We start from the raw sequence: 16,085 nt of genomic DNA on the forward strand, positions 1-16,085 counted from the left end.
TGTAATAGTTGAGCTTAAAAATAAACTTAACTATGAAATTATTCAAAAAATAAAACAATCTCAACTGTTATTAATATATTAACCTTATTTGATACTGAATTGGTAACATTGAAAATGTTACTAGAACAGTCAAAGAATAACACAGAATTGACATAAAAAAACACATTAGTACAATCATATACTTCATCTATAATAATAAGTTCGTTCTATACTCTGTTTATAACATTAAAGAAAATATAAACTTTTTTTTTCAATCGTGGCCCCATCTGTTTACACCATGAGTTGTTAGACAAAGAATTCAAAATTGTTGTTGATAAACTTAGATATAATGTACATAAATATAATTATTTATTATTGTAAAAAATATAATTGATGATAATTAATATTATCAATCTGGCACATTTATAAAAATATAATGTAACATTTTATATTATAATGTAATATTTAATTTATAAAAAATTGTATAAATAAAAAAATTTCACGAATAAAATCACTTTTTTTCTGTCATTTATATCCCACACTTCATATATAAAGTACGTGTGCCCTCTAGAGATAAAATTTGAAATCATGAACAAGAAGTACTCACAACTTACTAAGCGAGTCTCTTATAATATGCGTTCGCCATTTTGAACGTAGTCACACGGAAAACGTTGTATATGTTGTTACAATACGACTGTTTGCATGTTTTAAAAAACATTGCATCTTATAATTCTGAAATCTTAAAAGATAACAAAGAATGGCAGAGTATTTGGCATCAATTTTCGGTACAGAAAAAGACAAGTAAGTTAGAGTTTCCAATTGATGCTTATTAACATTTTTTAAACTGAAATCAGCGTATTATTTTTCTTTATTTTTAGAGTAAATTGTTCATTTTATTTCAAAATCGGTGCTTGTCGACATGGAGATCGATGTTCACGCATTCATAACAAGCCAACTTTTAGTCAGGTAAATATCCTTTTCTTAACCTTACAAGCTCTTTTAACGCTGGTAAATAGCATCATATTATTTTATATTTATATAAAGGAAACTTTTTTCTTGATCTTAGTTGTTCAGTAATAAATATAGTTATATAAAAGAAATTATATAAATATGCTAATTGCTATTTTATTTTATACTTTATTGCTTGATACGTTTGACATGTTAATTTCATTTAATAGTTCAAATAAATTGTTTCAGACATGTTTATTGCAAAACCTTTATGTGAATCCTCAAAATTCAGCAAAAAGTGCAGATGGCTCTCATTGTAAATATATTATAAGTTATATTCTTGTTATTCATTATTAAAAATAATAATATATATATTAAGATAATTAGTAAATATTATCTTATAGTGGTTGCAAATGTATCTGATGAAGAGATGCAAGAACATTATGACAACTTTTTCGAAGATGTCTTTGTTGAATGTGAAGACAAATATGGTGAAATAGAAGAAATGAATGTATGTGATAATCTTGGAGATCACTTAGTTGGAAATGTTTACATTAAATTTCGAAGAGAAGAAGATGCAGAAAGAGCTGTAAATGACTTGAATAATAGATGGTTTGGCGGAAGACCAGTTTATGCCGAACTTTCTCCAGTTACTGATTTTAGAGAAGCCTGTTGTCGTCAATATGAAATGGGGTATGTATTTCTTAAATAATATGAAACTTTTATTATAGGAAATAGTTTTTATAAATTACAAATTTAACTGCTTTTAACACTAGGACTATCGATATTAAATGTAATATATAGTATCAAATATAGTATATATAAGTAATAATAATTAAAGTCATATGTTGAAAATAATTATGTATATAAAATTGTTTCTATCTGAATAAAAATCAATATTATTTTATACAAATTAGTTATACATTTTCAATAATTGCAAAAATAAGATATTTTAAATTAGTCATTTTGACTTGTTTGATAGTTCTAATGTTAAACTTTTTTCCTTTTTCAAGTATTTAAAATACTTTTTATTAAAGAAGAAATTGAATATTCTTCCAGAGAATGTACACGTTCAGGATTTTGTAATTTCATGCATTTGAAACCTATATCGCGAGAATTACGACGTTATTTATATAGTCGAAAGAAAGGTGGTAAAGGTCGATCAAGATCACGCTCGCGATCCCGTGGTCGTGACCGTAAGCGAAGATCACGATCTCGTGACAGAAGATCCAGATCCAAAGATCGCCGAAAAGGTAGAGACGATAAAGGTAGAGATGGACGGTCTGGAAGGTATTAATTATATTATTTTCCAATTGTAATAATCCTTCATAATAAAACGATTTAAATTGACTTATTACACTTATGGCTGTTTTGTCAAAGATAATGTGTTTGCTAAAATATTTTTAAATTTTCATTCATGAACATATTTGTCAAATATATATTCCATTTTCAAACATATTGAATTCTTTTAAGCAATAATTCAAGAGAAAGATATGAAAATATACTTCTATCGAAACAAATCAAATTTGATACATATATAAGTATTTTTAAAATATGATCAAAAGATTAAGTGATATAAAATTACTTAATACATGATTATATAATCAATAATAACACTGTTTCCTCTTTAAGTATTATATGCTGACATCAATAATTTCATTGTAATAATTTGAATTTATGTAAAATGAATTCTCATTTCTAGTAAATCACTGAATCTTTATATATAAACATTATAACTGTATAAAATTATCACAGTATAAAAAAAATTTTGCATGTGTAATAATAAAAATAAAAGTTAGAAAATCACTTATCCTTATTTTTAAATACATTGGTATAAATTTTAACTTAAAAAAGTTAATATATAATACTAGCACACTAGTAATACTTAAAAGGACAAGTTACTTTTATGTATTTCAAACTATATTTAGCATTACTTCCAGCAGGAAGCAATAATCGTTACAGTGTGCAAAAAATTATGTTAAATGTTCATGATATAAAAATGAATAAAAAATATTTATTGGTAAAGAACCATCAGATTAAATTTTAGAAAAGTTCTAAAAAATTCTACAAATATTTCTTAAACTTTTTTCCACAAACACTGATCTGTAATAGGCCAAATTACATAATATGTTATACTGTAACAAAATATATAGCGATTTTTTATGATTTATTACAAACTGAAACTATTAATGTATATTATTCAAAATTCATAAAAATATTTTACAATAAAAAGTACGAAAACTTAGTAGAATATACAAAGAAAGTAAAAGTCAAAACTTAATAGGAAAGAAATTCAAAGTATAGTCGTATTGTAACAGATCATTTGTTCTTTTAAAGTATTTTGGAAAATGAATTTTTAAGAAATACTCATAGAGAAATACTTCTCCCTTTTGGTAAATGGATACAGCTATGAAAAATAAAATGAATAGCTACAAACAAAATTTGATGAAAGAATATACTTTATACGACTTAAATAAATTATTCAATTTTTTTTTTATAAATAATTCTAGAAATAATATATAAACTGAATTATTCGTTTTAACGTCGTAGCTGCATGTATAAAATTGTGATATGCGAATATTAATGAATAACGATATAATGGGATGCACGCAATCGCCATTTAATACAGTCGATATAATAAATCTATCTATAAACTATTGCTTCCTACTTTGAAATGACACGAATTTCTTAACAACTTCGTTAACGTCATTGCATCGATGTATGTGTATACATCACAATGTAGTCGTGAATATCACGGATAAAATATATTATGTCAATGTACGTCTTTCAAATTAATCGGTACTTTTTTAAATGCCGACAATATCAAATACGCATCCATTTGATCTTACAACGCTTCAATGTCTATTTAAATAGACAATACTTAAAAACATCTTAATAATTTTACAGGAATAAATGTATCATATTTTGTGGACATCAAGGTATAATACATAATAGACGCATTTGTGTTTCCTTTTTCCAATGACTATTAACAATTAGCATTATGTAATGTAAAAAGTATATTAAAGTGGTACAATTGAGTCCGACGGAAAAGACGTATTTTGTAGTTTATTCTCATCAGAATTTCTCCAAAATATACTGTATACAATATTTTACTTTACGTATAAATATATACAGTTGTATTACCAGAGCGCACTAGGTATCATTTAGTGTGACTCAGACATGAGATTGAGCAGTGCGCAATATTCTACTTTATATATCTCAAAAGATACACTACCTTTCTTAGTGTAATTTTATTTTATTTTTTGTGGTAGTATAGTGCTTGTGATATCCATTTACTTTGCGTCTAAGCACAGAGGTATAAATTGATTAATTAATTTCTTCTCTTAAGATAACTAACAGCTTTAGTAATGTCCTGCCCGCATCACTTATATCATGAAAATATTTACACTGTTTAGGTTACTAATTAATGATTACGATATTCCATAATAGATTTATAGGATATGAGATCATTGTTTAGGGGGGCTAATCAGCATAAACAATGAACTGTTGATTATCCACATCTGCAACTTCAACTTGAACAAATTGAGGTTGTTGAAGTTGAATTTGTTGTACTTGTCTTCCAATAGCATTACGTGACCTGTAAACATCAAACATTCCATATTACTATGTAATAATTCTTTACTACAATTATTTTTTATTTAAAAAGTAGATTAAAAAGAAAAGAAAAATTAACTGCTTACTTAGCCTTTGCATGTGTTAATATATGTGACTTTAAATTCGTTGATTGTGCAAACTTTTTGCTACATCCATCAAATGGGCAAACATAAGGTCTGTCTCCTGTATGAATTCTAACATGAGTACGAAGATTGAAATCCAGGCTAAACCTTTTCCCACATCCTTCAAATGTACATTGGAAAGGTTTCTCTCCTGTATGAACCAATTGATGCCTTTTCAATTTGGAACTTTCAACAAAGGCTTTTCCACATTCTGCACATACATGCACTCTTGGCCCATGAGTATGTAAATGTTTACGCATTGCACTATTATCTCTGAACATTTTTGTGCATCCTTTATGTGGGCAGGCTATAGTGCGCTCAACACCATCTAGAACAGGTGGTTTGCGTACTTTCAATTTGTGTCCAGGTCTAGCAAACTCTGCCAGTTGCTTTGGGTCCGAAAGGTCAAGACCTGGCATTCCATCAGAAATGGAGCTTCCAGAATGATTGAATTTGGCATTGGATTTACCAGTCATGTATTCTGTGTAGTCTGGATCAGGCTCTGGATTTGAGCCTTCATCTGGAACATCCACCAGGTGAGGAGCTAATAGGACACTCCCTTTAACAACAACAAACAAGCAGTCCCAAACAAAAGCTACTGTATTTATTTTTCATTATTTAAATCACGCATTTTTATTTCTATTAATAGCATAATAAATTTTTACAATGGACAAATTTTTTAAAGAAACATTTCCTTAACCAGGAACAATAATTATTTAAAGATAAAATTATAATATAAATTATAACAAAAGGAATTTACTAAGTATCAATAATTTAACTTTCATATAAAATAAGTGCTCATTTTAAAATAATAGGTACATATTTAAAATGTATAAAATCATATACATTTATATAATGTAAATTAACAAGCAATATAAAATTTATACAAATCATAAATTATGGGTAATTAAAATTTATAAATTTGCTTATAAGAAATTATTTATATACACATGGTAATAAAAATTAATCACAAATATATTTATTTAAGTAGTATTAGGTTTTACTTATACGCAAAATATAACAGAGATATACATTTTAGATTAGTTTCGCGCATATAATTCTAAAATATTATACATTTAATATCAACATAATCCATAGTACATTTAAAGTAAAAATAAATTTTTAATTGATTTCTTTTTTCTTATAATATTCGCATTTTCTAAATTAATTTAATTATTGATTTATATAACACTAAAATATAATAAAAATGCTATAATTTATGTATCTATCTATCTGTTTGACAATTTTTTTTTTAATACTTATGCATTTATCTCGTGATTTATTTGTTAATACATAAATTTATTAAATAGAAATTAAAATTGTTTTATTTCTTTTTTATTCTTTTTTTTTATTTTTTATTTCTTTTTTTTTAAGCAATTTCATATTTGATAGCATTTAAGAAACATAGGTTTTACATTGTATGACGTAAGAAGACAGAATGTTTCATACTCTAAGAAACTAATCAATCTTTTCTAAATAATTTCTGTATAAAAATAATGAATTACAGATGTGATATGATAGAAATATATAAAAACTTATATAATGATGAAAAAAAATGAAATAATAATATATATTTAAAAAGACAAAGATAACACGGACACAGCTTTGTCCATTCTACTGTAAGTACATCTCCGCCATTATCATTCAACAGGACAGATCCACGTAAAAGAAGCCATTTTCAAAATATGGCTGCCCCCTAGTAGCATAATGGCGTTCCCTCGATCAAAACAAACAACGCAAACTGTCAACGATTTCGTCAATAATAAAGAATTAGAAGATCTGATTAATTTCTCTGACAAACCCGTATGAAAACCACAGTATTGATTCGAGACCACCGGAAGTGCGTACAAACAGTGTGCGTGGAGATACTCGTTACGAAAGTATTCTATCCAATTACTTCAGTGTGTTTTATTTAAATTATCATAATAGAAATAAATGTAAAACTTACCGTCATCGGTACCTGATGCCCACATAGTCACCGAGAATTCACCTTCGAGCGTCTTGATTTGTACTTGCTTTTGCTCCCACTTTCTAGCCTTCGTTTCTGAACCCATTTCCCCAAAAATCGTATGATCAGACGATCTGAATTTCGATGAACCGCTTTTCCTGGCCTTTTTAGGACCCTTTCTCGATGGACCAGGGCTTGACTCAACATAAATATCGTTCTCTGGGACCGGGATCTGATCATATACGCTTAGTGGATCACTACCAACGATTTCCTCTTGCGTCTGTAGTATGATTTCTTCGCGTCCTGGCTCTGGAAGTGTTTGAAGAGCTATCATCGGCTGTCCATCTTCTCCTTCGATGGTAGTTTCCACAGTCTCACAAGGTATTTCTACCGGTATTGTTTCTATTTCAACCTCTTGGATATCTGGTTGAATCTCCACTTCGGTTATTATGTCCGAGGACGCCATATTAATCTCCGCTGACGCCATGTTACTAATCAAAATGGCTGGCCACGGTTACTCGCGCGACAAGCGGAGCAGCAAGTTAACTGGTCACGTGATGCACTCCCACCATTACGATTAGTCAAATGGTACTCATTCAAAACTTCATCAATTTCTTTCAGTTAAAACGTTATTTAATATCTTTGTTTTAATATTACGTATAAAATATGAATTCCACATATAATTAATTCTATACAATGTTTTTAATAACATTTACTAATATAATATATATTTTTAAGATCTTTCAATGTATTCCATATATTTCTCTGAGAACCACTAAGTATGCGCGTTCTCTCTCTCTCTCTCTCTCTCTCTTCACCTTTACTACATGGCTACTCCATCTGTTGAGAAAATGAAATAACATTGCAATGTACATTTGTGTATCTAATATAAGAAAGATATAGGTTATAATTTTAAGATTATTGATACAATGAATTTGTCAAAAATTCCAAACGACAAAAAATTATATCTTTGCAAGTGGTATTTTAGAGGTAAATTATGTTAATTTAACTATAATGTTTCACTAATATAAATGTGTAATTGTTTTATGTTGTAGCTGGATTTGTTTTTCTACCATTTCTTTGGACTGTGAATGCTATTTGGTTTGCAAAAGAAGCTTTTGTTGAACCGCATTATGAAGAACAAAAGCAGATTAAGAAATGTAAGTTATAAGTAGTTTAGTATAAATTTAACAAATATTTTTGTTTAAATAGTATAAAATTTGTAGTAGGAAATATAGAAAAAAATAATTATATTAATTGTCATTATTTATTTCATTTATCATACTAATTTTCAAATATATTTTATGGTTACATTAATTTACGTTAATATTTATCGTAATCGTTTAACTATAGATATGTGTATATATAATCACATATATTTTGTCAATATTAACTTTCAGATGTAATATTTTCTGCTATTGGAGCAACTGTATGGTTAGCTGCACTTGTAGCATGGATTATTACATTTCAAACACAAAGAGAGGCATGGGGTGAATTTGCAGATTCTATCACTTACGTGTATCCAGCTGGCATTCCTTGATATTCAGATATACATATCATTATTGAATTGTATATAACTAATTATTATAATATACATTTTTAATGTATGCATTAAAATGAAATAAGACTGTTTCTTTTACTTTGGTATTTAATTACATTACAATAGTCAGAATTATAAAAGATATAATCTTTATTTAATTACAGATTTTAGATGTAATTACAAAGTGCAACATTTTATGCCATTTATAAAAGTATTTAAGTTGCAAAAAACATATTTGAAAAATTTATTTATTTTCGTATATATTCATTATTTTTCACTTAATGTATAAGAATAAAGTTAAACGGTTATTCGCCGTCGTCTATATACTTGTATATCTCTGTAAACTAACCTTGATAAAAACTAAAAAAGTACATGTTAAATTAAAATGCGAAATATTCAGTAATTTTTAAAGAGTTAATTTTGAATAAACTTACCAATAATGCCATCATAGCTGCAATCATCAGCATGTAAAATACATTATGCCATCCAATCCAATGTGCTACTACTCCTACTACTAATGGACCAACAGCAGCTCCAATACTGCCTGTACCATCAATAATTGCAGTAACTGTAGCTAAAGCTTTAGAATTGTGTCCTAAACTGGGATGAGTTCCTAGTTCAGCAGATACTACAGTTGTTATCAAAGCATAAGGTCCATTTACTAATAGGCCAGCTATTAGTAGTAATACTATGTTGGTTACCAAATCAGTGCTTCCAATGTAGTCATATATGAATAACTATATAATGAGTTACAAAAAAATTACAGCCTATAGAAGTAAATAATTACTAATCTCGTGATATTTAAAATTTTAAGTAGCTAGAAATTATTAATATTCTTAATTATTTGTAAAATAATTGAGTTATTTATAAATGTTTAATCTAAAAAAGTTTTTTAGTGTGTATTATATAAATTGATATATACCATAGGAACTGCAAATCCAAACATGACTGCACATATTAATGCACTCATACCACTATAATCTGACAAAACACCAGCTGCTATCGCACCTATGATACCACCAACATCAAATAGAGTAGAGAGATCTGCGCTTAACATTGCACCATAAGTAGCTAAAAATTGATAAGAACATTTATAAAGCATTTTAACATGAAATATATCATTTGAAATTATAATTTTAAGAATACTAACTTGAAGCTGCAATATACAATGGTAACCAATACAGGAATGTATAGCTCACAAATTTTGCAAAAAATAAAGAAAGAGAATATTCTATGATTCCAGGAATCATCATAGCCTCTATGAATCCAATTGCATTTCCTCTATGAGTTTCTTGTACATGTCTATGCCTTGGCAGTATTGGACTGGTTTCAGATCGTAAATTTGCATCCTTTAAAAGTAAAGTTTTTATAAATACTAATGTGAGCATAGAAAAATTAAATATATATACATACATGCAAAATTTTATATTATTATAAAATAAATACAGAACAAACAATATAAATATTAAAACATTATAAGCACCGAAATTCAAGTTATGTTAATATATGGCATATAATATTAATTACAAAAAAAAAGGAAGCATGCACTTACGTCAACATCGACTTGTTCGCGGTAGGCACAGCGATAGATCAGACGCTAAGTACAGTAAATGAGTATATTATAACATATGAAAAAGAAATATAAATGGAAAATCTATCAAAAATATTTTTATTACTAATTTTAGTTAAACTTAATATTATGAAATTAAAGAGTTAATAATCACTTATTAATAAAAATTATTATTACACATCTAAGCATTTTATTATCAAATAAAAGAAAGTTAAATTTATACTAACAACTTATTTTATAATATATTATATGCATGAAATATCTAAAATATCTGTGAACTACATTTTAGTGCTACAATAGATAATATTGATTACAAGATAACACTGTTAGTGCATAACATGCTAAGAATTGTATAGACACCCTATTAAAGAAGTATTTAACTTACATCTTCTGCATCATTATATAAATTTTCACAATCATCGGCACCACTTCCCTCATCTGAGCTATGAGCAGCATCAAATTTTCTATATCTAGGTGAGATAGGTGGTATACATCCTACATCTATAGGGTTAGGTGCTAAAAATAGGAATATTATAAATCCTGCTAAACCCATTATTATTCCAGGTACCATGAAACTTAAACCCCAATCAAATTCCACAAATGCAGCAGCTATTAAACTGCCCATAATGTTTCCTAATGATGTATGAGAATTCCATATTCCAAAGATTAATCCTCGTTTTTCCTTTCCACACCAATTTCCTACAACTGTAACTACACCAGGCCAACCTGATGTTTGGAAGACACCACCAATCGCCTAAGTATAATAATAATTTATGTTGACTTTGTTTAGAATAAATCCATTTACATAAATAATAAATAATTTGCATATACTTACTTGAATCAAAACAAAATACCACAAACTATGGATATTATATGGCCTAGCAATACCAAACAGATAACACGATATACCAGATGTAAGCATGCCAAATGCAAGAAAATATCGTAAATTTACTCTTTCTGCTATAAAACCACTGTACATATAAATGCAAAATTATTATCGAAATAATTTATATGATCTTTGTATCACAAATAAGCTCACTTCAATATGTCACCTGAAGAACATGGCTGCTGCATATGCAAATAAGAATGCTGAATCTAACATGCCAAGTAATGCTGGAGCATCTGCAGTATCTATTTTAAAAAAAAAAAAAAAAAGAGGATTGTTTATATAAATACAAATCATATTAAATTTGAAATTGTTATAAAAATATTGATATACTTGCCAAATGGAGCCCAATCACACCATGTATCTCGATTACTATTATTGATCAAAAAGTTTGGTGGTGGTGATAAAGTACTACAATTAAGGCTCAGTACATTTTTTACAACAGACATAGGTTTCCGTGTCATATGATAACAAGTATATGCCAAATATGTCAGTACTAGAATACCACCTTGATGCCATGCCATTCGATTGACACGATGGTGAGGATAACATTTAGAAACTAAATGTTCTATAGCTCGCAAACCCCATGGTTGATCTCTCAGTGGCCCAGCCATACTTGTTAAAGTATATTTTCTTGTTGTCATTAATTAGCTTAATTGGATATTAAAAATATATTGAAATTTAGTATATAATTATTACTTTATGTATTTTGTACCCTTTAACTTTAATTTTTATTTTTTTACAAATCACTAATTATCTTTTATTTTTATTATTTAAAATGATACAAAAATGTCTTTAACTGTATATTAATACTTTAGAAACAATAAAAGGCAATAAAAGAGTTTCTTCTGGAGTCATTTAAATTTATAAGATTAATCACTCACACATAATCCTATCTATAAAGTACAATACCTAATTATCTCAATAAATATAATATGGTAATATAAACTTTACAATATTCTTCATAATTACACTTTATAATTTTTATTATATTGAAATAACTATGAATATTTTGCACTATAATATTAATAGTATATACTTTATTTTTCTTTTTAATTTTTTCAATGTCACCCTTTTTTGGAATTTTTCTTCACTGATATATCTATCATATTAAACATTTTTATCTATCAATGGTAGAATAACTTTCTTATAGGAATCACAACTAAATGGTAAATTAGACAAAGGAATAAACTATGACTCATAACCTACACAGACAAAACGTAAAAAATGTAATAACACCATATACTTAAAACATTATCTATGGTGTATAAGTGACGAAATACTATTATTATATTTTTAAAGCTTTTAAAAAATACAAAAAATACAATTTTACTTTAAATTAAATGGAATGTTTACTATGAATAAGATCTAATAACTACGTAAACCATATGGTAAACTCAAAATATGTATACGTATCCTTATTTATGCCATGAACAAAACTCACGAGCTAATATAGAATTTCCAAGATTACTTAAATTTGAATAACTTTTTTTACAAGCTTAAAATTAAAATTAATAAGATCTTATTTTTATTTTAATATACTATAAAATGTAAATTATAAATATAATGTATATAAAATTTACTTATAGATATAACCAAATTAATGTTAATGCTTTAATCCAGTATATTGATTTAATAAATTAAAATTAATTATATACTTCACTCAAACAAAGTAATGTAATATTTTGTATGACATTACATAAATTGAAATATCAATCTAGAAAAGGATAAAAAATTGTACTATGTTCTTTATTATCTATGGTCATATTTTACAATTCTTAAAAATTTGCGATTATGATGTTTAAAAGGAGTACATGAAATAATATGCTTCTATTTGTCAAGAAATGAAATTTACTTTATTCCACTGCACTTAACGAACAGTATGTTAAATTATAAATAAACTAATTTTTGTATAATTATTTCATTATGATGAATTCTGATAATTAATGCTTTCCGAAAACTTTTTCTTAGGAAAAGATGTTAAGTTAAAAATTACACAGATTTAAAATATTTGCAATCTATTCTAAATCTCAAAAATTTGTTTCGAATATTGAAAATTAACTATTGGAATTAAAACATAAGTTAAGGAAGGTTGAGTTAATAAATGATGATTAATACAATAATGTACAAAGGAGGACTTTTTAACCACAAACAAGATATAAAAGATATATTTATTATCATTTTATTTATGACGTAGATAATACAAATTTTCAGTGTTACGTTTTATAAGTAGCATAAACAAGAATAATGAAAAGTAATTAATTTATCACGATGCCCGATGACAATTATGAATCTATCATTCAGTGGCATCCAGAAATGATATTAGTTTCTAAAAATCCAGTAACATGGAAAGGATTTTTAAATATTCCGTGCAACTCAGGTCGAAATATGCGTGTTAGGTTAAAATTGGTAGTACATAATTATCCGTCATTACATGGTGCAGAAATCAATTTTGGTAAAGAAATTGTATATTTTAGAAATAAAGAATTTAGTGAAAAGGTAAAAGAATTATTGCATAATGTATCTAAAGTATCAACATTTTTAAAACAACTACAATCATTAATTGTGAGTATAACAATATTTTTGTTTTTTGTTATAATAGTAATATATTAACTAATAACATTTATGTTACATATGTAATAGCAAAAATCTTTTTTAAACAGAGTAGCTATATCATCAATAGTTCTCTCAATGAAAATAATGGCTATGAAGAAATAAACAATGAAACAAGGAAAGTCTTAAAAGAATTGAAAGATGTACTTGAAGTATCATCCGTATGTAAATTTATACAACTATTATTAATATGAAATAAATAAAAAATTTCATATGTTTAAAATCTTAGAAAATGAAGTCTTACATGTTTGAAATCATATTATTATAGGAAATTAAAGTATCATCTGATAGCAGTTTAAGTATAATCAAATTATCCTTAAACAATGTGTCTATAAGATTGAAAAGAATAAGAAATAGTACATGTCCATGGACAATTGTTTATTCAGATTTACCTGAAATACCTGGTTTTGAATCTTTTGACAAAAATATATTAACTTTAACTATAGCCAGAAATAAATTTAAATTACAAATAGAAATACTTGAGAAAGCATGGTCAAATTTAAAGCAAATTGATGAGTAAGTATATAAATATATTTATTTTCCATTTCATTATTAAATTTTAAGTTAACATATGTATTACATCAAACTAATTAGGAATTGTTGGATAATAGACCCATTGCAACCAAAACCATGTCATCTTTATCGGCGAATTTACTTATCCCCATCTTCATCAATGTTCATTAAAATAGATCCTTTAAATTCTATGGATATACCAGAAATAAAATTTATGGGTAGTGATACAGATGTTCAATCAAATATAGAGCTAGTTTCCAAGAATTTACATGTATGTAATGTTTAAAGTATACTATTGCTTTTACTTTGTAACAGGATTGTAAAATGTATTAAAATATATGATTTTAAAAAATTAATGTTGAGTGCTATAATACTTTTTCAGAATTGGGGACCAAAACATGATATTATAAATAATTTAAAAATGTTACTAAATATAGACATGTTTCCCAAAAAGGAAGTAAAAGAAGAACCCACAACAGATTACAACGCTGTTGTTGCCGATGAAGAATGTTGTATTTGTTTTTCATTAAAATTAGAGAATAATCTACCTGATAAAATTTGTAATAATGAAAAATGTAGAAGATATTTCCATACATCATGTCTATTACAGGTATAGTTGTATACATATTAGATAACTTGTAACTATTCAAGCATTAGATAATATTTCCAAATATTTTTTTTTTTACTTTTAGTGGTTACAAGCAGTTGCTGGAAATCATGTTGTATTTGGTCACATTCATGGTTCATGTCCTAATTGTCAAGAAAGTATATCATGTTATGTTGGATAACATAATTTAATTATATAAGTTAAAAATGATTTTTATTAACATAAAATATAATAAAATAAATATAAATAAAAATAATTGTTAAAATAATTTTTATTAATAATTTATTATTCAAACACATGTACATTTGTGTAATTCATGCATTTTATCCATTGTTTAACCGAATTATTAAATTGTGTAGTACCACATATCAAAATCAATGTAGTATTAGCTATTGTATCTTTAAGTATTTCAAAAACTGATATTTTATCTAATTTTCCAGATTTTATATTTATACCATGGAAACCAGAAACATCTAAAATACAAAAGATAAGCAAGTATTTTTTATTATATAGAAATATAATCTCATAATAGAAGAAAAACTTATTAATAAAGATTGCCTGACTTTTCAATTGTGATATGTACAATGTACATTTGAAATTCCAATAATCAGATAAAGTTTGTAGTTCTTTCTTCAAAGGAATCTGCAATATATTTTTAAATCCACCAATGAGATGAATTTTTGTATCGTCCAATTCATCATTTACAATTGATTTAGCTATGGGATAAACTGCAGTTATTCCTGATCCCATACTAAACATAATAATTGTCTGAAAACTGAAAATGCATGTAAATTTTGAAATAAATTTTATATCATCTAATTTGTATTAGTAATAATAATTGAAATTACATGTCATATTATATTATTATAAAATTAAGCTAACTAAAAAGTAATAATTTTATAATTTGCATACCTATTACTTTCATATTTAAAGTTTCCATATGGTCCTCTAACACGAATTATATCATGTATTTTTGTATTTCTTAAATAACGACTAAATTTTCCGTTTGGATAAAGTCTAATTAAAAGTTCAATAGAGTCATCTGTGAAACAAATTGGTGTGAATGCTTTGGTAGTATCATGTAAGTGTAACATAACATGTTGTCCTGGATCAACTAATATTTTCTTATCATTTCTGGTATTATTTTCTATAAATAATAAATATTAATAACATTATAAAAGGTATTATATAAATAATTCTTTAAAAAATAAAGGACTATACCACAATATTTCAAAAAGAGTAAAATATAACATTCAGATATTTCTCTTATATCAAAAACTATAAAATTTTTGTATATGCATAAATCTAGTACATTTTGATTATTTTGTATTTTTATGTTTTGCTTCTTTTTCCTTTCATATTCTTCAATTAACTTTTTATGTATATCAAAGATGCAAGGATCACATCCAGTGTGGCAACAATCTTCCTCTGATGGTGTTACAGGCCTGCTATCTTGTTTCTTTTTATCAGTACACATACTACATAAAACGATTTGACCTTCATGTACATAAATAATATTTTTGCGAAATAAAATTTTGTAGAAGATAATACCGAATTTTTTTATTTAATTCTACTAAATTCAAAATTAATAATTTTATATTGTTAAGAACATAATAAATAGTATTCTTTATTAATTTGTTTACTTCCTTTTATTTTGCAAAATGTTTATCAACTCGATGATCCCATTTTGATACCAATTGATATGTATATTTTTGTCACGTGATTATACCTACTAAACTTCAAT

The 16,085-nt window shown here is 26.3% G+C and overlaps 6 protein-coding genes across 8 annotated transcripts; 3 read left to right on the forward strand and 3 right to left on the reverse strand.

Moving 5' to 3' along the window:
• Nucleotides 1-625: 625 nt before the first annotated feature.
• U2af38 (U2 small nuclear riboprotein auxiliary factor 38) lies at nucleotides 626-2,294 on the forward strand. Its single transcript, XM_017900626.1, has 5 exons — nucleotides 626-780; nucleotides 858-945; nucleotides 1,177-1,243; nucleotides 1,332-1,620; nucleotides 1,987-2,294. Exons 1-5 carry the CDS (start codon nucleotides 737-739, stop codon nucleotides 2,222-2,224), a joined length of 726 nt encoding a protein of 241 aa, XP_017756115.1. The 5' UTR covers nucleotides 626-736; the 3' UTR covers nucleotides 2,225-2,294.
• Nucleotides 2,187-7,172, reverse strand: LOC108547913 (transcriptional repressor protein YY1). 3 transcript variants are annotated; one of them, XR_001890234.1, is made up of 4 exons: nucleotides 6,613-7,172; nucleotides 4,629-5,223; nucleotides 4,163-4,525; nucleotides 2,187-2,210 (listed from the first exon to the last, which is right to left on the reverse strand). XR_001890234.1 is itself a non-coding variant. In XM_017900625.1 (3 exons), exons 1-3 carry the CDS (start codon nucleotides 7,097-7,099, stop codon nucleotides 4,411-4,413), a joined length of 1,158 nt encoding a protein of 385 aa, XP_017756114.1. In that variant the 5' UTR covers nucleotides 7,100-7,172; the 3' UTR covers nucleotides 3,959-4,410. The 3 variants fall into 3 exon arrangements, 2 of the variants coding, with proteins under 2 accessions (XP_017756114.1, XP_017756113.1); XM_017900625.1 differs by lacking the exon at nucleotides 2,187-2,210 and having other exon boundaries at nucleotides 3,959-4,525; nucleotides 4,629-5,184; XM_017900624.1 differs by lacking the exon at nucleotides 2,187-2,210 and having other exon boundaries at nucleotides 3,959-4,525.
• Nucleotides 7,173-7,541: 369 nt separating this feature from the next.
• pen-2 (presenilin enhancer, gamma-secretase subunit) lies at nucleotides 7,542-8,197 on the forward strand. The gene is made up of 3 exons (XM_017900690.1): nucleotides 7,542-7,602; nucleotides 7,668-7,772; nucleotides 8,013-8,197. The coding sequence occupies exons 1-3, from the start codon at nucleotides 7,542-7,544 to the stop codon at nucleotides 8,150-8,152; spliced, it is 306 nt and encodes a 101-aa protein (XP_017756179.1). The 3' UTR covers nucleotides 8,153-8,197.
• A 252-nt stretch (nucleotides 8,198-8,449) lies between these two features.
• MFS16 (major facilitator superfamily transporter 16) lies at nucleotides 8,450-11,287 on the reverse strand. Its single transcript, XM_017900658.1, has 9 exons — nucleotides 10,946-11,287; nucleotides 10,775-10,853; nucleotides 10,558-10,693; nucleotides 10,108-10,476; nucleotides 9,705-9,749; nucleotides 9,303-9,501; nucleotides 9,075-9,223; nucleotides 8,587-8,889; nucleotides 8,450-8,512 (listed from the first exon to the last, which is right to left on the reverse strand). The coding sequence occupies exons 1-9, from the start codon at nucleotides 11,250-11,252 to the stop codon at nucleotides 8,450-8,452; spliced, it is 1,650 nt and encodes a 549-aa protein (XP_017756147.1). The 5' UTR covers nucleotides 11,253-11,287.
• A 1,568-nt stretch (nucleotides 11,288-12,855) lies between these two features.
• Nucleotides 12,856-14,522, forward strand: Fancl (E3 ubiquitin-protein ligase Fancl). Its single transcript, XM_017900612.1, is given in 6 exon segments — nucleotides 12,856-13,173; nucleotides 13,272-13,382; nucleotides 13,490-13,737; nucleotides 13,816-14,005; nucleotides 14,117-14,344; nucleotides 14,427-14,522. Coding segments are annotated over 6 exon segments (1,191 nt in total).
• Nucleotides 14,523-14,626: 104 nt separating this feature from the next.
• On the reverse strand, nucleotides 14,627-15,879 carry LOC108547956 (NADH-cytochrome b5 reductase-like). Its single transcript, XM_017900691.1, has 4 exons — nucleotides 15,563-15,879; nucleotides 15,254-15,488; nucleotides 14,905-15,116; nucleotides 14,627-14,814 (listed from the first exon to the last, which is right to left on the reverse strand). Exons 1-4 carry the CDS (start codon nucleotides 15,816-15,818, stop codon nucleotides 14,627-14,629), a joined length of 891 nt encoding a protein of 296 aa, XP_017756180.1. The 5' UTR covers nucleotides 15,819-15,879.
• Between the last annotated feature and the right edge of the window lie 206 nt (nucleotides 15,880-16,085).

Source organism: Eufriesea mexicana, unplaced genomic scaffold (assembly GCF_001483705.2).
Source record: "Eufriesea mexicana isolate 0111107269 unplaced genomic scaffold, ASM148370v2 scaffold1312, whole genome shotgun sequence".
Taxonomy (NCBI): Eukaryota; Metazoa; Arthropoda; class Insecta; order Hymenoptera; family Apidae; genus Eufriesea; species Eufriesea mexicana.

Coding starts and splice junctions, on each gene's coding strand:
- pen-2 (XM_017900690.1), top strand. CDS start 7,542: ATGAATTTGTCAAAAATTCCAAACGACAAAAAATTATATCTTTGCAAG. Junction 7,603..7,667: donor TTGCAAGTGGTATTTTAGAG/GTAAATTATGTT, acceptor TTTATGTTGTAG/CTGGATTTGTTTTTCTACCA. Junction 7,773..8,012: donor ACAAAAGCAGATTAAGAAAT/GTAAGTTATAAG, acceptor ATTAACTTTCAG/ATGTAATATTTTCTGCTATT.
- LOC108547956 (XM_017900691.1), bottom strand. CDS start 15,818: ATGTGTACTGATAAAAAGAAACAAGATAGCAGGCCTGTAACACCATCA. Junction 15,117..15,253: donor TTTAAATATGAAAGTAATAG/GTATGCAAATTA, acceptor ATGCATTTTCAG/TTTTCAGACAATTATTATGT. Junction 14,815..14,904: donor GTACATATCACAATTGAAAA/GTCAGGCAATCT, acceptor TTTGTATTTTAG/ATGTTTCTGGTTTCCATGGT.
- U2af38 (XM_017900626.1), top strand. CDS start 737: ATGGCAGAGTATTTGGCATCAATTTTCGGTACAGAAAAAGACAA. Junction 1,244..1,331: donor AAGTGCAGATGGCTCTCATT/GTAAATATATTA, acceptor ATTATCTTATAG/TGGTTGCAAATGTATCTGAT. Junction 1,621..1,986: donor TGTCGTCAATATGAAATGGG/GTATGTATTTCT, acceptor ATATTCTTCCAG/AGAATGTACACGTTCAGGAT.
- LOC108547913 (XM_017900624.1), bottom strand. CDS start 7,099: ATGGCGTCAGCGGAGATTAATATGGCGTCCTCGGACATAATAACCGAA. Junction 5,224..6,612: donor GGCATCAGGTACCGATGACG/GTAAGTTTTACA, acceptor TTGTTGTTAAAG/GGAGTGTCCTATTAGCTCCT. Junction 4,526..4,628: donor TTAACACATGCAAAGGCTAA/GTAAGCAGTTAA, acceptor TGATGTTTACAG/GTCACGTAATGCTATTGGAA.
- MFS16 (XM_017900658.1), bottom strand. CDS start 11,252: ATGACAACAAGAAAATATACTTTAACAAGTATGGCTGGGCCACTGAGA. Junction 10,477..10,557: donor GGTATTTTGTTTTGATTCAA/GTAAGTATATGC, acceptor TATTATACTTAG/GCGATTGGTGGTGTCTTCCA. Junction 9,224..9,302: donor ATTGTATATTGCAGCTTCAA/GTTAGTATTCTT, acceptor ATCAATTTTTAG/CTACTTATGGTGCAATGTTA.